Source organism: Mixophyes fleayi, chromosome 1, assembly GCF_038048845.1.
Source record: "Mixophyes fleayi isolate aMixFle1 chromosome 1, aMixFle1.hap1, whole genome shotgun sequence".
Taxonomy (NCBI): domain Eukaryota; kingdom Metazoa; phylum Chordata; class Amphibia; order Anura; family Limnodynastidae; genus Mixophyes; species Mixophyes fleayi.
Window position 1 is genome coordinate 208,413,818 of NC_134402.1, and position 15,876 is coordinate 208,429,693.

The following is a 15,876-nucleotide window of genomic DNA, read 5'->3' on the forward strand; positions in this document are numbered from 1 at the left end:
AAAGGTGATCGAGAAGATGCTCCAGTTAGATGTGATTGAAGAGTCCACTAGCAAGTGGAATAGTCCCATTGTGCTTGTCCCAAAACCCAATGGGACAATTAGGTTCTGCAATGACTTTAGGCGCCTAAACAGTATGTCGCAGTTTGATGCCTATCCGATGCCACGTGTGGATGAACTAGTAGAAAATCTTGCTGGTAGCAATTATTTAACAACCCTTGATCTAACAAAGGGTTATTGGCAAGTTCCCCTGACTTCCACGGCCAAGCCAAAGACTGCATTTTCCACCCCTGATGGCCTCTATCAACATAAAGTCCTACCCTTTGGGTTTCATGGGGCACCTGCCACCTTCCAAAGGGCCATGAATAAATTGCTATGACCTCACACAGCTTATGCAGCCACTTACTTAGACGATATAGTGATTTATACCCCAGACTGGGGATCACATTTAGCCAAACTTGAGGCGGTCTTAGCTTCATTAAGGTCAGCAGGGTTAACAGCTAACCCAGAGAAATGTGCCATAGCCATGAGAGAAGCCAAATATTTGGGGTACGTTGTTGGTCGAGGGCATGTAAAACCCCAGCTAGACAAAGGCAGTCAAAAATTGGGCAAGACCAGAAAAAAAGTCACAGTTAAGAACCTTCTTAGGCTTAGTAGGTTACTACAGGCGGTTTTTAAGCCACTTCACCACTAGAGCTGCTCCCCTTACGGGCATGTTAAAAAAAAAAGTTGTCCAGATAGATTAACCTGGTATGATTTTGCAGAAACCAGTCTGATCTTCGGTTAGCTCTTTGTTCCTCCCTAGTTCTACAAGCACCGGATTTTACCCAGAGATTCTTCCTCCAAACTGATGCTTCTGGTGTTGGCTTAGGTGCAGTCTTGTCACAGGAGAATAATGGAGTAGAAAATCCTGTCCTGTACCTATGCCGTAAGTTGCTTCCAAGGGAACAAAAATATGCCACTGTGTAGAAAGAATGTCTCGCCATAAAATGGGCTACAGAAGCTCTGTGCTATTATCTCCTAGGCAGAGTGTTCACCTTAATAACGGACCATGCACCATTAAGATGGATGCAGAACAACCGAGAGGTAAATGCCAAGGTAACCCGCTGGTTCTTGGCACTGCAACCTTTCAAGTTCTCAGTAGAAAATAGACCTGGGATTCTACACAAAAATTCAGATGCGTTGTCACGAATATATGCGCTCCTCACGAAGTCCGCGTCCCCCTACTTGGAGATGCTAGGGGGAGGGATATGTAACAAAAGGAGACATTTAGCTGGCAATATGCAGGGAAGTAGAGTAAAACATTTGTGCAGTAATGCACCTAGATTGAATGCAAAGACTTATGTATGAAAAGCAATAGTTTAAGTTTGGCTAAACTTACATGATTTGCAATCCTTCCTCTCAGCAAACAGACAGGGTGTGTCTGTTAGTGCAAACTGAGCCAGGGATGGGCGTTTCCTTTTAAAGAGAAGGTGGGTGTGTCACCTGTCCATCAAGCTAAGACTGGGGGAGAAGTATCAGGTATAAATGCTTGTTTGTATCATTTGTGCGCTAAGACCAACGCTGGGGAAGCTGGCTGGTCTTGAGAGAGAGCTGGTCTATGTATAGCTAGCGTTTAGGGTCTCCATAATTGCTGTGAAAGTATACGGTGTCAAAACATTTACCATCCTGACAATAAAACCACATAAAAAGGAAGAAGTTGTTCGCGTGTGCTTCAGCAGTAGCGGGCCCTTGCCACAGTGTGTGTGTGTGTATATATATATATATATATATATATATGCAGGGCCGTAACGAGGGTGGTGTGACCGCCCAGGGAGCAATGCCGAGGGGGCGCAACGGCCGCCCGCTCTTTGCTGTGCACAACTATGTGAAACATACCCAGCTGTAAAGCTTGCTGGAGACACCAGCAGGATCGTTTACAATCAGGATTGCCCCCGTATCTCTGTATATGTGGCCGCATGCTGTCTGTTTCTGTACAGAAGCAGCATGCGACCACTCATCACACAGGCGCCCCCTGATCTCTCAGCTCCTCCTCTACATTGGGCCCAGCTCCTTGCCCTGCTTTTCTGCTGTTTCCACTCCTCCCTCACCGTGTGTCTGCCTGTCTTTCTTTATTTATCTATCACTGCTTCTCTTCTCCCTCTTTCCTCTCCCCCCTCCTTTTCTGTGTGTCTGTACTTTTCTTATAACGCTATAATGCAGTCAGAGAATGCCAGTGTCTGACTTATGAAGCGTGGAAGAGAGGTCACTGTTAGATACCTTTACTTTGTTCTAGGCAGATATATAGCTCTGTAGTTCTGGAGATTCATGACACTGAGACCTGACCTCTGCAGTCAGTATGAGAAGACCACGTGAAATGGAGCAGTCTGTCCCACTTACAAATTAGGATATGGCCAGTCTCATCAAAACACCTGTACAGCAGCAGTCACTAAAACTTTCCCACTATGTCATGTCTGCACAGTGTTGCTCTTTTTCCAAACAGATGAGGGGATCTAAGAAATGAATTACTTAAGTAACCTATATAAGTATTTTCTGTTCATACAGTTGAATAAAAGAAGAGTTCTACAATTCATCATCATCATCACCATTTATTTATACAGGGCCACTAATTCCGCAGCGCTGTACAGAGAACTCATTCACATCTGTCTAAGCCCCATTGGAGCTTACAGTCTAAATTCCCTAACATACCCACACACACAGAGAGAGAGAGACTATGGTAAATTTGATAGCAGTGTGACCTCCCAGGGCGCAATATAGAGCGTTTGTCACGGCTGGGAAAGGCAACCTACGCCTAACAAGATAGGGTTGGGGGGAGCGCCATTGCTATTTCTCGCCCAGGGCACTAAAATCTCTACGGCTCTGTATATATGTGTATATTTGACAGAACCATTTAAACCACTCATACTGCCTCGGTGCTCTCCCAAAAAATTACTTTTTCAAAATACATCACCGCATGGGGGCAGCACTCCTTGGTCTTCCAAAAAATCTATACACAAAGTTATTATCCCAACGTTTCAATCCTGTTTAAAGATACAAACATTTACCTTAATTAGACAGCTACACCATGTGCACATCACTCAGCAACTTGGAAGTGAGTTAACAACATAAAAAAATGTGCCACACCCGGTGTGCATCACTTCCGACATCATCACACTCCACCACCGGGTTTATTTGATAATTATAAAATCAATGCAAATACCCTACACCAATAACAAAACCACAACCATGAGATGAAACTGCAAAAGCTGTCATAAACACAATCAAAACAACATATTACATGCTGTAATTGACACTAGGATCCACACAATGCCTATTTCACATGCTTAAATCAGAAGTCTAAACAAAACAGTTGTATCCATAAGTTTAAGGCGACAGTGTATAGTGCCCTGCAAACCAGAGAGCCCATACACAGAAGCCATCACTGAGGATATGAAAATCCTACAACTTGATCCATATAGACAGATATAACTACAAAAATTCCACAAAAAATTAGCATTGCAATATTTGATTTACGTCCATACTAGGATGAAATCTATAGACAATTAGGTGATGTCAATATCTATAAATAACTTAAGGAAAATCCTATGAATATATTTAAAGCTGAATTAGACAAGATGCTATTTACAGCTAGAGTATGCCAGATTATTTCTGAGAACACATATCTGGCACTACAACAAAAATATCCCATTACGCCACTTCTCTATATCTTGCCAAAGGTGCATAAAAGCCTGGAGTGCCCTCCTGGGAGGCCAATTATCTTAGCTAGAAACTCACTATATCATCCAATATTAAAATACCTGGATTTCTATCTGCAGTCTGTTGTGCAAAAAAAAAACACTTTTGTAAAAGACACCACCGACCTATTGATTAAGTTGGATTTCATTAATAATCTACCAGAACAATGTGTATTCTGTTCTATTGATGTTGTGAGTCTATACATGAATATTCCCCTTCAGGAAGGTCTACAACCGGTATTTGTTAAGGGACAGCTTAAACTAGAAAGGTCCAGACAAAGTTTTTTCTATCCTTACCGGAGAAAACTTTGACAAGGATTTTTTACTTTTTTGATGGGGCCTATTACCTACAGTTAGTAGGTTGCGCTATGGGTTCTAATGTGGCCCCTTCATTTGCTAACACCTATATGTTCCTAATGGAGAGTTTGTTTTTGGAGAATGAGATCTTTTCCAGTCATCTGATTTTCTTCACATGCTATATTGATGATATCCTAGTGGTGTAGAAAGGCTCCATAGAAGAATTTTTAAAAAATTCAAATAGGCCTGGGGGTGGAGTGTGATGATGTCGGATGTGATGCACACCAGAGGGAGTGGCACATTTTGATGCTGTCAGCATTGCTGGGTGATGTGCACATAGTGTAGCTGCCTATTGAAGGTAAAAGTCAGTGTTATGTTTTATCCCTGAGGAAAATCATTAAACATGATTGAAACTTTGGAACAAGAACAACTTTGTAAATAAACTTTTCGGAAGACCAAGGAGTGCCGCCCCCATGTGGTGATGTATATAAATATATATATATATATATATATATATATATATATATATATATATATATATATATATATATATATATATATATAAAATTAAATATAAATTATAAGTATAATTAAATATAAATACGGGGCATCCAATACTCTCTCACTGTGGTTTTACAATAAGAAGTTAATTGTGTATTAATCTGGTACCATGAAGATGATATTTTTAACATTTCAAACAGTGGGGGAGGGGGTATAAGACAGTGGAGAGGAAGGGGTACAGTACAGGATTATAGGAGGGAGGGTGGGGAAGAGATTGGGAGGGAATGTGGGGAAGAAAGTTTGCGCGACGAGTAGGAAGGAAGGAATAGTCTAAACTGGTAATCCTATTCCAAACCAGTTACTGTTAGAATTGGAGCAAAGTGTGGTTGTGGTAGGAAGCCTTTGTAGAAAGATACGGAGAAGACATTCTTTATACCACTGACAATAAAGTTTTGTTTGTTGGTGTAACTTACCTTTCTCTTCTAGCTTTGATCCTTTCTTCATCATACCTACAACAAAACAGAATAATTATGGGTACTTGAGACATAAAGAACCCTATGAGCTAATAATCTATTACATAGCTAGTAAGGTTGAAAAAAAAACATGTTTGTTGGGTTCAATTGTGTTCAATTATAATTGTGTTGAAATGTGTTGCATACCTCCCAACATTTGGTTAGGTGGCATCAGGACAGGGGACTTGACCACAGCATAATGGGGCACGGCCCTGTCACGATGAGGCATGACCACTTCCCAGGGACGTGGCTAGTGCTTCTTAAGTGCTAGACTGCCCTACCCTCCCCTTGCCTTCAAGCACCTTCATTGCCGTGCTGTACGGCGCCAATGCAGAGCAGCAGTAAACAGACAATATCTCTCTAGTTTCCCGGCAATTGGGACAGTTTCTTCCCTCAAAGATTGTTTCTATGTTTCTATGCACTTGGCAAGGAGCATGCCCGCAGCATAGTGCTCATGACACCAGCAGGGATCGATTAGAATACAGCTAACTGCTCAAATCACTGGAAGCAGCCATGTAATGTCGCCTCCTCTGCACAATGCAGGGAGGTCACAGTGTCACCAACAATCCAGGGAAGGAGGAGGGAGTATAGTGTGCTCTCCCTACTTCCTCTGTGTGGGCTCCAGTGAATAAGTGACGGTAGTGTAGAGATAAATAAGGGTCATGTGAGATCTGATGGCATGTGAGATTGAAGGGTATGTAAGGAGATCTGATGGCATTTAAGGAGATATGATGGAATGTGTGGAGGTTTGATTGACATGTATATGGCATGTAGAGAGGGCTGATGGCATGTATGGAGCATGTGGGGTAAATCGGATGGCATGAGGGGAGGCTGATGGGCGTGTAAGGGTTTGTGGAGATGTCTGATGACATGTAGGGGGCATGTTTTGAGACCTGGTGGTATGTGAGAAGGCTGATGGGCATGTCAGGGGCATGTTGGGATGTCTGATGGCATGTAAGGGGCATGTGGGTATCACGCATCTCACCGGTTTAGTTCCATTCTGATCCTTGTATACATGGGTTTCCCATGGTTACTCCTATCTGTGGTACAGCCTGGCATTCCTCTACCCTCGGACACCATCTTGCCAAGTATTCTGCACATGCGCAACCCGGGAACCTATAAAAACCTTTGCTCCACGGTGATAGGACGATCATCAGCCAGTTCCTTTTATAAGCGTTTTCTATGGGTGTCAGATCATCAGGTCTCTCTCCTCTGACCACTGTCCATGCTCATACTTTACTCTGTTCCTGTCTTCGCGAGTTAGGCCGTTCATTCATCGGCTGCAGCTTTACCTGTTTCAGAATTATAACACCTGTGTGGATCTCAGTGCTTCTGTTCCACACAGTTCATTGCTTCACAGCAATACCTGTTCAGCTTACTCTGCAGTTAAGTCCTGTGACTATAGTGCTTTGCTCAGTATCCGACCTGTTCCTGAATTACTACACTTAATCTGTTACAATCCCTTAATCCAATCCATACCTGGACTGCACTTTTTAGCCATGTTGTTATCAGGAAGTATCAGTGATGGAACTATAACATCTCCTTGGAAATATACTTCAGGGGTTAAATTCCACCTCCACAGGAAACATTTAGGAGTTGAGTGAATTAAGCTACCATTGTTATTTCTGTTTGCTCACTATCCCTGGGAGCTGGAGATGTATGTGACTGACTTTTGTCAAGAGGTGATGCTCTGCCAGAGATGTGCAGTGGAACCTATCTCACTGGTTTTATTTTAACTGATTTCCTCACTTGTTGGACCTGCTATTGTTAAGGGGACTGTGCTGTACCTATTATACTGGATTTATTTGAATTGATTTCCTCACTTGAAGGACATGCTATTGCTAAGGAAACCGTGCTGTACCTATCCCCCTGGATTTACTTGAACTGATTCCTCACTTGTTGGACATGCTATCGTTAAGGGGCTGTGCTGTATTTAATCCTGTTCTGCAGAATAAATCATCCTTCTATTTTTCATCTAAAATTGTGTCTGAATGATTTAGAAACCACATATCTTCACACACACAGCATCCGTCCTGTTCCTGAATTCCCATACACCTGAGGCTACATTTCATTCTCCCTTACAGTTACTTTGTGGTTCTCCAAACTATCTGCTCTGCTCCCCCTAGAGGACTGCGACCTGCGGTTGAGAGCAGCTAAGACCATATTCCCTTGCAGAATTCCCTGGTGAATACCTCTCCTCCGTTAGACTCCGCGGGGTAAATGTATTAACCTCCCGTTTCTTAAACCCCCGTGAGTTTGGCGTCTTCGGCGCTCAAATTTAAAGCGGCGCTGCCTTGTAAAGGGAAGTGTATATAAAAGGTAAAGCTGGCTCCTTGCTGATATATGTCTCTGATTATTTAAAAGGTTGTGTAATACAGAGCTAAACAATATGGGACCAGTTTAACCATGAATATATATATATATATATATATATATATATATATATATATATATACACCGACATATATTCTTGGATGGTTGGTAAAAGTTCCTTTTGGAGGATGTTTTGATACCATTTTTTATTCATGGCTGTGTTCTCAGTCCTGTTGCCATGACACAGGACTGATGGTAGTGCTCACCTTTCTTTCTCTGGAGAAGCATTTTTCCAGATGCCCCAAACTATCTGAAAGGGGATTAATCAGAGCAAATGACATTACCCCAGTACTCAGCAGTCCAATCCCTGTACCTTTTGCTGAATATCAGTCTGTCCCTGATGTTTTTCTTGGAGAGAATTGGCTTCTGGCTGGCCTTCTTGACACCAGGCCATCCTCCAAAAGTCTTCGACTCTCTGTGCGTGCAGATGCACTCACACCTGCCCGCTGCCATTCCTGAGCAAGCTCTGCACTGCTAGGAGTCGGACCACTCACAATTTTGCCTAAGAACACAACCATGATAAAAGAATGGTACCATATCATCCTCCAAGAGCAACTTCTCCCAACCATCCAAGAACAGTTTGGTGATGAACAATGCCTTTTCCAGCATGATGGAGCACCTTGCCATAAGGCAAAAGTGATATCTAAGTGGCTCGGGAAACAAACCTTTGAAATTTTGGGTCCATGGCCAGCAGGGCCGGACTGGGACTAAAAATCAGCCCTGGCATTTAAAGCATACAGGTTCACCTCTGTTGATAAGTAGAAAATAAAGTGTGTACGGCGCCAAGGGCGTGGCCACATTGTGTTGGATGCATGGTCAACATGGGGCGTTGAAACATACATTTAAATAAACCATTACATTTCTCATGCCCTCCCCAGCCACATCCCACCACCCCACCCCAGCCCACTGTACTTATCTATGCTTCTGATGCTGCTGACATTCATCAGGGTGGGAACTTCCTGTAGAGTGAGCAGGAAAGCTCTTATCTCACAAGCTTTTCAAATCTTGTGATACTTAGAACTCCTCGGCTTGCTCTGCAGGCTGTGTCCTGTGCGGGGACTGGGAGCAACTATCAGTTCCCTTCCCCTAACCAGAGCTGGATTAAGGCTCCGGGGAGCCTGGGGCACTTAAGAAAGGGGAGGCTCTTATGGTGTAATATGATTATTAGACAAATTTTAGACAAATACATAGGTAAAACTGTGTGCATTACTGTTAGGTGTAGGCAGCACCCCCTTCACCAGCAGTATAGTGTGAAGTGGGACATACCTCCCAACTGTCCCTGCAGTTAGACCAAATCCTGATTAAGAGAGACAGTCCGCCAAATTCGTGACTGCCCCAACAGATTCAGGACAGTTGGCAGACTGTCCTTCTCTCTCCTACCTGTTCTTGTCACTTTCACTACCTACAGCTGCTAGTTTCTTTAGTTTCTGCTTGTCTGGATCTTGGAATGTTGGATGCCCTATTTGGAAAAAAAATGGGTACATGTAATTTTTAAAACCCCAATGACATCTAGGGCTAGAATTACTAAGCTGCGGGTTTGAAAAAGTGGGGATGTTGCCTATAGCAACCAATCAGATTCTAGCTTTTTATTAATTTAGTACCTTTTACAAAATGACAGCTAGAATCTGATTGGTTGCTATAGGCAACATCTCCACTTTTTCAAACCCGCAGCTTAGTAAATCTAGCCCCTAGTGTTAATTTAATAGCACCCAAGTTTAACAATATAGATTCCCTCCCGCCAACATTAAAATAATTGTATTCACAATTGATAAATAGATCTACTTCACTCCAACCAGCTCCAAAATTAAATTAATAGTATACACATTTAATAAATAAACCTATTTCCCTCCCTCCAAACAGCTCCAGCAATAAACTAATAACATTTGCATTTAATAAATATAACACATTCCCACAACTGTCCCCAGCCTTAAATAATTCATATACACATTTAATAAATAGCTCTCCTCTCCAAACGCAGTACTACATTTAATTAATAGTCACAAACCACCCCAGCATTAAATTAAAGGTCCTGTTATCTCACCTTAAATTAACATGCCCCACTATTAAATTAAATAGCCCGACCATCACCCCACAAATAAATTAATAGCACCTACCATTAAATAACTACAGTCCACCATTAAATTAATAGCCTACCTTCCACCCAAATTACAATAGAGACCCCCCCACCCAGCAATAAATAAATAACATTTACTTTTAACAAATATACATATTTCCCTCAAACCATCATTGCCATTAAACAATTCCTAGTCACATTTAATAAATAGAACTCAACAGCCCCACATTCAATTATCACCTCAGTTAAAATTAAAGGTTCCATCACCCCATCTTAAATTAATAGGTACCACTATTAAATTAAATAGTGAACCAATAAATTTAAAGCTCCCACCCATCATTATAAGATTATCCCCCACCTATTAACTATTAAATTAATAGTTAACGCCTCCACCCGCATTAAATTAAAAGCCCCTTCAAACCCTCCCAACCCAAAACCCTTCCCCGACCTTCTTCCATGTGGCGCTATTGCATGCTACTGGAGCTCACTTTCTTCACACATGCTGTCATACGTTAATAATGGATATATGTACACAATGCAGTTAGGCGTCATTGATTTTGTTAGTCGCTGTAGTTAGATCTGAAGGTAGGTATGTATATATACACATGTATATTGGAATTCAGTGGGTGAAGGTTAAGGTTCTAGGCCGATACCTTATCGATTTTAGGAATTTTGGATGCGAATGGAATAATGCCTGCAGTGTGTAGATTTTTAAGTGTGTGATTCAACTAAACCTGGATCCTCATCTATTTATAGAGATATTTGTGTTTATTGAATTTGGAATTAATTGTTGATAGCACTTGATTTAATGCAGGAAATATCATTCAACGAGACTAACTAGCGTTAAATCAATTTCATTTTAATACTGGTAAATAACACAATATACATTAAATTTGCTCAATAAAACTGATTTTTAAAAAAGAGTGAGAAAAATAGACTTAATATTTTACCAGGACACATTATTCCTGTCAGCAGCTAATAATTATAAACCCCTGATTTGCTTTCAACATAGTAATACATACAATTGTTGCTAGCCCTGATGGCAAAAAAAATAAACATGTAAACCAGTAAAACCATAAAATTATGAATGGTTAATAGGAAGTAGACAAATAAATAAATAATGCATAAAATAGGGTCAATGAGGTCTTATAAATATTCCTAGCAGCAATTTCCAAAACTAAAGCTATTGCAACCAGTCTTTGAGGAAATAATAGCAGTACCATATGAACAAAAGAGTCCAGAGAGAATAAATAGAATCCAATCTTAAAGATTGCAGCAAACAATGATTTTTCCAATGGTTTTGAGTCTTTTAAGGGGACAACTTGAACCTGGTCATAGTAAGCGGTTTCCAGAGTGTGAAAGTTAAGTGTCAACTCACCTTGTTTGTTTTCCTGGGGCTGCAGGGCAGGTGGCAGTGCTCCGGTGTTCTCCAGCAAAAGAGTGTGAGCTGGACACTGTGGTGAGTGTAAAGTGCTCATCGGCGCTTCTGGGTATGGGAACCGCAATGCACATTCCCCCGGGGCCCCCCTTAATCCGTCTCTGGGGGGGGCGGATCGCGGAACAGGTAGTGAGGTGGCTGGTTCCTGGGGAGGAGCCAGCCATCAGGATGTCAGTCAGTGTTGGGGCAGGCCACTAATAGGCTAGGGCCGGCCCCATTAGCTCGGGCGCATAGACTGCTATCTGCCATGCCGGAACCTGGCATGGCAGATAGAATATAATAGATTGAAATGACTGCCCAATTCGACGGTCCCTGCACCGACCCAACTGGCCATTGGCCCTTCTGGCATTTGCCAGAACGGCCAGATGGCCAGTCCAGCCCTGATGGCCAGTAAACTCCTCAGATCTTAATCCCATTGAGAACTTGTGGTCAATCCTCAAGAGGCGGGTGGACAAACAAAACCCCACAAATTCTGACAAACTCCAAACATTGATTCGGCAAGAATGGACGGCCATCAGTCAGTATGAGACCCAGAAGTTGATTGACAGCATGCCAGAGCGAATTGCAGAGGTCTTCAAAAAGAAGGGTCGATACAACAAATATTCACTCTTTGCATAAACTTTATGTAATTGTCAATAAAAGCCATTGACACTTATGAAATGCTTGTAATTTTACTTCAGTATACCATAGCAACATCTGCCAAAAAGGTCTAAAAACACTGAAGCAGCAAACTTTGTGAAAACCGATACTCTTGTTATTCTCATAACTTTTGGTCATGACTGTATTACATGTGTCACTTTTGTGTGCTTGAATGTTGTTTTTACATTGGGTGCTATGTCCCTAGAAATACCTGAAGTGTGTCTGGAAGTGAAAAAGGCCTCCCATTAAAAGTATATGTTAAGGGCTGGTTTCCAACAAGTTATTTTGTAGGGGGGGAAATGTTCTGTGGTCATCTAAACTGGGAATTTCCCACTAATGTAGGTCACAAAATGACATTTGCGCTGCGGGCCCACACTTAAATAAATTACCCTATATGTGTAAAATAAAATAAACAAATAAAATCAATTCTGACTATAAAAAAAGTGTAATTATTTATATCAGCTGTAGAGGTCATTACACAATCAACCAATCAGAAGCAGCTAGATAGTGCTGCTGATATTAACTAACATTGCGTATTGTTGCGCAAGTGGTCCAGTACCTAGGGCTCTAAGAGGGCTCCTTTGTGGCTTTGTGATGTATTTAAATTCAGTAAGTGCAAATAATGGAGCAAGTAGCATTCTGATAAAATGGTACCGCAATACAAGTAAAACATCAATACGTATGATAACACTATAAACAATGGGCGTGATTCATTAAGGAAAGTAAGGCAAAAAAATTGTAGCCTTACTTTTCTTAAGGAATCAGTCCCAATATGTTTTAAAAATGTTAAATATGTTTGTAAGATGCATTTAAGAAACGCCAATTTGAGGCTTAAGGGAGAATTAAAGTAAATAAATTAAGTTAAATACAGTACTGTATAAAAAATATATTGCCAACTTACTGCAAGACGCATTCAGGGATATATACATTCTCCATAGGAATGATCTGTTCCAAGTCCTCCAGATTGTGCACATACTGTATCTTATTGATAAATTTCACACTGCCAAAGAATAAAGAATTTAGAGATGTGTACACTTTAACAAGATGTGGTAGATGGGTAAAAAATATTAACCAGTCTGCAGTTAAAGAAAAGCTATTTGCAAATTATTTTTACTTAGAGCCATTATACTCAGCTTGTAGGGTCTTATAGCAAATACACTATTCCCTGAAATTAGTCTAGATAATCTAGATTAGATACTAGATATAATATAGTACATACATTAGTATCTAGATTTTAAGTATATTTGAACCTGCAATGGTTGTGTTTGAAATAAAAGCATTAATACCTTTTGCTGTCAAAATAATGGGACATATTTATTGTAGGGCGAAAAATCCCTATGACCATTAAAAACCTATATATGAAGGGGTCACCGCCCATGAGAGCATAAATATTAAATCTGGGCTTTCAGTTCCACTCTGCATTTTAGAACCTCCTAGTTACATGCAAAAATTTGAGAGCCCTTAGTCAAATTGCATTTTTCACTGAATCTGTAAATCAAAAGAGGTTTTGCACAGCCTCTACAGGATACAAACAAACATGACATATTTCTGCACATTTTTATGCACAACTACTACTTATCTGCTTATTTATTCAATATAAAACAGTGATATAATGTGCAAAAGGTTTGGCACCCTTTCAGTTGGTTTATTATTACTGTTTTATTTTAAGGCCTCAGAAGTTGATTGACTCGTTCAGCCTTAGATTATGACAGATTAAGAGAGGTTATGCCAGATTAAGACAGTTCCAGAGTTGATTACACAGAGATGTCAGAACTCTAACACATCTAATTTCTCAGGATGTTATAGCAACTCTCAACAACCATGGGTTTATCTCTGAAGATGACTAAGGACTTGAAAATACAGATAATTGACTGTTACAAAGCAATGGAAGCAGATGTCTAAATGTTTATGGTAGGGATGTGCACCGGCGACTTTTGGTGTCTCGTGTTTTGTGTTTTGGATTTTCTTGAGGTTTTGGGTTCGGATTTGATTCGCAAAACACCTGCCGAAAGGTTTTGGTTCCGATTTAAGGTTTTGGATTTGGATTTTTTTTGAAAAAAAGCATAAAAAGTTTGAAAAATCAAGTTTTTGGGCTTATTTTCACTCCTACGCTATTATTAACCTCAATAACATTCAATAACAATCATTTCCACTAATTTACAGTGTATTCTGAACACCTCACAATATTGTTATTAATCCAAAACGTTGCAACGAGGTATATTTCTGGACTGCGTAGTGGAGTGGTCCCCACAATATAATAAGAAAACCATCAACTGGTCTTAATTACACCAAAAATTGTACCTGGACTGCGTAGAGGAGTGGTCACCACAATATAATAAGAAAACCATCAACTGGTCTGAATCGCACCAAAAAATGTACCTGGACTGCGTACAGGAGTGGTCACCACAATATAATAAGAAAACCATCAACTGGTTTTAATTACACCAAAAATTGTACCTGGACTGCGTAGAGGAGTGGTCACCACAATATAATAAGAAAACCATCAACTGGTCTTAATTACACCAAAAATTGTACCTGGACTGCGTAGAGGAGTGGTCTACACAATATAATTTAAAAACCCTCAACTGGTCTGAATCGCACCAAAAAATGTATCTGGACTGCGTAGAGGAGTGGTCCCTACAATATAATTAAAAAACCCTCCACGGGTCTGAATTGCACCAAAAAATGTATCTGGACTGCGTAGAGGAGTGGTCCCTACAATATAATTAAAAAACCCTCCACGGGTCTGAATTCCACCAAAAAAGTTTATGGACTGCATAGTGTAGTGTTCCCCACAATATTATTTAAAAATTTTGCAGCAACAGTCAACGTTGTTTTATATCTGATACACCTCTATCTGGACTGCATAGTGGAGTGGCCCCGGTACAAAATTTGGTACCGGGGCCACAATACCTCCTCCAACTTCCAAGTGTAGTGTTTATAACATATAAACACTACAGTAATTCTAGCACGTCAATACCTCTTGTTTTAAATAATGACAGGGCATTTTACTTTTGGTTTAATTTTTTGAATTTGTAGACATTTTGTTTTACTTTTTGAACATGGCAAACGACTGTTGAATGGTCACATAATGCCAAAAAAAGAGTTGCAAGATGGAATTGTCCTTAGGCCCTCCCACCCACCCTTATGTTGTTGAAATAGGACATGCACACTATAACAAATCAATCATTTCAGCGACAGGGCCTACCAAACAACTGTGGCTGAAATGATTGGTTTGTTTGGGCCCCCACACCAAAAAAACAATTCATCTCTCCCTGTACAAACTAAACAGGCTCTACTGAGGAAAGATGTCGTCCTCATCCTCAACCTCTGATTCCTCTCCCCCTACAGTGTGTACTTCCTCCTCCTCACACATTATCAATTCGTCCCCGCTGGACTCCACAACCACAGGTCCCTCTGTACTATCTGGAGGGCAGTGCTGTACTTCATTGAGGAATTGATTATTCATTTTTATAAACATAATTTTTTCAACGTTGTGCGGAAGCAACCTCCTTCGCCGCTCACTGACCAGGTTCCCCGCTGCACTAAAAACTCTTTCCGAGTACACACTGGAGGGGGGACAACTCAGGTAAAATAGAGCCAGTTTGTACAGGGGCTTCCAAACTGGCTTTTTTTCCTGCCAGTAAGAATATGGACTGTCTGACATGTCTACTTGGACAATCTCCTGACCAGCAGGTCTTTGCACCGCTGTAGACTTGTGTCCGCCGGAAACAGAGACACAACATACGCTTTAAACCGAGGATCGTGCACGGTGGCCAGAATGTATTCCTCTGACTTTAAAAGAGTGACCACCCTCGGATCCTGGCAAAGCGTGCGAAGGGCTACATCCACAAGAGCTACATGCTTGGTGTAATCGCAATGGTTTACCAGCTCCTCCCTCACTTTCTCCAGCTGCTTCTGCAACAGCCTGATCAGGGGAATGACCTGACTCAAGCTGGCAGTGTCGGAACTGACTTCTCGTGTGGCAAGTTCAAACAGCTGGAGAACCTTGCACAACACGGAAATCAGTCTCCACTGCGCTTGACTCAGGTGCATCCCCACTCCTTTGCCTATGTCGTAGGTGGCTGTGTAGGCCTGAATGGCCTTTTGCTGCTCCTCCATCCTCTGCAGCATATAGAGGGTGGAGTTCCAGCGTGTCACAACCTCTTGTTTGAGGTGATGGCAGGGCAGGTTCATGGTTTTTTGATGTGCCTCTAGTCTGCGGTAGGCACTGGCTGAAAGCCGAAAGTGTCCAGCAATTTTGCGCGCCACCGCAAGCATCTCCTGCACACCCCTGTCACTCTTGAGGTA

General features: G+C 41.3%; 1 protein-coding gene across 4 annotated transcripts in view; it reads right to left on the reverse strand.

The window, feature by feature from the left end:
• ATCAY (ATCAY kinesin light chain interacting caytaxin) overlaps nt 1–15,876 on the reverse strand; it is a 343,094-nt gene that overhangs the window by 15,070 nt on the left and 312,148 nt on the right. For 3 of the 4 annotated variants that reach the window (XM_075204829.1, XM_075204827.1, XM_075204830.1), the window contains 2 exons: nt 12,467–12,565; nt 5,002–5,038 (listed from right to left, as the gene is read on the reverse strand). In XM_075204829.1, the coding sequence (XP_075060930.1) occupies nt 5,002–5,038; nt 12,467–12,565 (136 nt within the window). The remainder of the gene's footprint in view (nt 1–5,001; nt 5,039–12,466; nt 12,566–15,876) is intronic. The other variant, XM_075204828.1, reaches the window with a different exon arrangement.